The 2,756-nt window shown below is 34.5% G+C and overlaps 1 protein-coding gene across 1 annotated transcript; it reads left to right on the top strand.

Moving 5' to 3' along the window:
* The first annotated feature begins 1,078 nt into the window (after positions 1–1,078).
* On the top strand, positions 1,079–2,059 carry LOC110289893 (olfactory receptor 10AG1-like). The gene has a single exon (XM_021156293.2). The coding sequence runs from the start codon at positions 1,079–1,081 to the stop codon at positions 2,057–2,059; it is 981 nt and encodes a 326-aa protein (XP_021011952.1).
* Positions 2,060–2,756: the final 697 nt, after the last annotated feature.

The raw sequence follows: 2,756 nt of genomic DNA, 5'->3' as shown, positions 1-2,756 counted from the left end.
TCATTTTGGTCACATTCATGTGTGTTAGACAGTCCTAGTTTTACCATAAACAGAAATGAAGGAAAAATAGACAAAGCACACATATGCTATAAATGAAGAATATAACAGAGATTTCTGACATGACAAGTGAAATGTGAAATAGTTTTAAAGGAGAAACTTAGAGAATCTTTTTGTATTCACATTTACCATAATTTCTACAACTGATAGATTATTCAGATAATATAATAATCTACGTCTTACCTCTTGTTAGGAATAATCTACCTTAAGATCTGCTAGGACTTTTAATTTCCCACTTTTAAGGTGCGTTTGTTGTCTTTATTCTTTTGTTTCTGTTTGTTTCTTTTTGCTACCTGTAGATGTGCATACTTGTTAGAGACTAGAGATTGAAATAACTGCAAATCAAGCCTCTACTTCGGAAGATCAAACCCAGCCCTCAGCAATGACTAGTCTAGACATCAGCTGGCTGTAAACCCTAACTCTGTCTATGTTTGGAGGGATCATAGGTGAGCTTCCACACCCTATGTATTTACTTGGATTTCTAGAGACATGAACTTTGCTATCCAGTGGGCAACCTGCTGGCTGAAAGCTGCAAGCATTTAATTGTGGATCCACCTCTCTAGGCACTCAGCATCTCATCCTGTGAATATTGTAATAAATTAATTAAATTTTTTTTTGGAAAAAATAAGGAAAATCTTGAAATAAAATCTGCTGATTTGAAGCTTTTCCACTGATAAAAATGAAAAAAAAAAGTAATATGGAAACACAAAAATTGTTTTTAGTAAAATCTCAATTTTAACTGCAAAATACAATTATGTATATTTTCCTTACAATGTGTTCTTATTAATAATGCATACATCTCAAGACCTTGCTGAAATATAGCTAAAACTAGAAAAATAAACCTCATGTCCTGGGTTCATTTTAATCACATAATAGATGTTTAATGTTAACAATCTCATGTTAGAGTTAAAAGACAAAATTATGGTAAATGACTCTTTAAAAGAACATATAGACATACCCGTTCATCTCATCAGGCCAGCAAAGAAGCTGTTAGACTTTAAGAAGTAAATTCACTAAACATATGGAATTTGTTTTATCTGCAGATAAAAAAGAAATTAAATCAAAAAATTTAAACATTTCAATTACAGAATTTGTTCTCTTAGGGTTTTCTGATGTCCCTCAACTCCAGTGGATGCTTTTTGGGATATTTTTGTTCATGTATTTGTCTATTCTGATCAGCAACAGCGTTATAATGTTAATAACAAGAACTGACTCTGCTCTGCAGACCCCTATGTACTTTTTCCTTAGCAACTTTTCTTTTGTGGAAATCTGCTATGTAACAGTCACCATCCCAAGGATGCTCATGGACCTTTGTACCCAAAAGGGAACCATTTCCTTGTTGTCCTGTGCTGTACAGCTCTGTTTTGTCATCATGCTTGGAGGCATGGAGTTCCTCCTCCTGACAGTCATGGCCTATGACCGTTATGTGGCCATCTGCAATCCTTTGCATTATCCCTTGGTCATGAACAATAAAGTCTGTGTGCAGCTTGTGGCTGCTTGCTGGATCTGCATTATTCCAGTTGTGACTGGACAAACTTACCAGATTTTCTCTTTGCCTTATTGTGGATCTAACAAAATTCATCACTTTTTCTGTGACATTCCCCCACTACTCAAGCTTGCTTGTGGTGACACATTTGTGAATAATTTAGCCATCTATATTGCTTCAGTAGTGTTTATCATGGTCCCATTTCTGTTGATCCTTGTCTCCTATGGCAAAATTATCTGCAACGTTCTAAAACTGGCAACATCTGGAGGAAGGTCTAAAGCCTTTTCCACATGCTCATCTCATCTAATAGTTGTGGTTTTGTTTTATGGAACAGCTACTATTACATATGCACAACCAAAAGCATACCAGTCAGAAACCTTGGGAAAGCTGCTGTCTCTTTTCTACACCATTTTGATTCCACTGTTGAATCCCATTATATATACACTGAGGAATAAGGATATCATGATAGCATTGAGAAAATTACAAACTAAGTTATCAACATATGGGAACACTTAGAATTACAAAAATGGCTTCTTTGTATATTTTGCATGCAGGTTTAGCACAGAACTGTTAACTTTATTTCTACAATATCCAATTATAATTATTAATAACGTATCTCATATAAAGATATGAGCTCATATAAAGATGTGACCTTTGTATGACTAAGTACAGTTAATGGGCCTGTGGCAATCCATAAAGAAATTATAATAATCTTTTCTCTCTGTAGTCAATATTATAGCACTAGGGAGTAGGGTATAATGAGCATTCACTCCTAATTGAGGAGCTATTTGTAATTGACATGTCCTGGGAGAGAGAAAAAATAGTTTTATTTAAGAGTATCATGGTGGATCTAACCAAGCTATGGTAGATGACCTTGTTAGCAGGAGCACATAATTGGCTACATAGGTTTAGAATTTAAATGTTATCAAGTAGTGGGCAGGTAATAAAATAGGTATACAACTTGGAGGAGTTGGGAAGAAGTTAAGTGGTAAATGTGATAAAAAAAAATACATTGCATTTCTCAAACCATTATGTAGAATGAGTTTCATGCATGCCTTTGTGCTGTGTGTATTTCTGAGTTACAATTCTCAAAGTCTTATACAATAAAACTATCAGCAGGGATAATGTGGTCTTGGAAAAAAAATTAAAATTGGTGAATTTATTCTGATAAATTGCAGTTTCAAACCCTGTTGGTAGAGTTACAGAAGATGGA

The sequence above is a fragment of the Mus caroli genome, unplaced genomic scaffold (assembly GCF_978045245.1).
Source record: "Mus caroli unplaced genomic scaffold, Mus_caroli_1 scaffold_2, whole genome shotgun sequence".
Classification (NCBI taxonomy): domain Eukaryota; kingdom Metazoa; phylum Chordata; class Mammalia; order Rodentia; family Muridae; genus Mus; species Mus caroli.
This window is presented reverse-complemented; position numbering and strand designations above follow the sequence as displayed.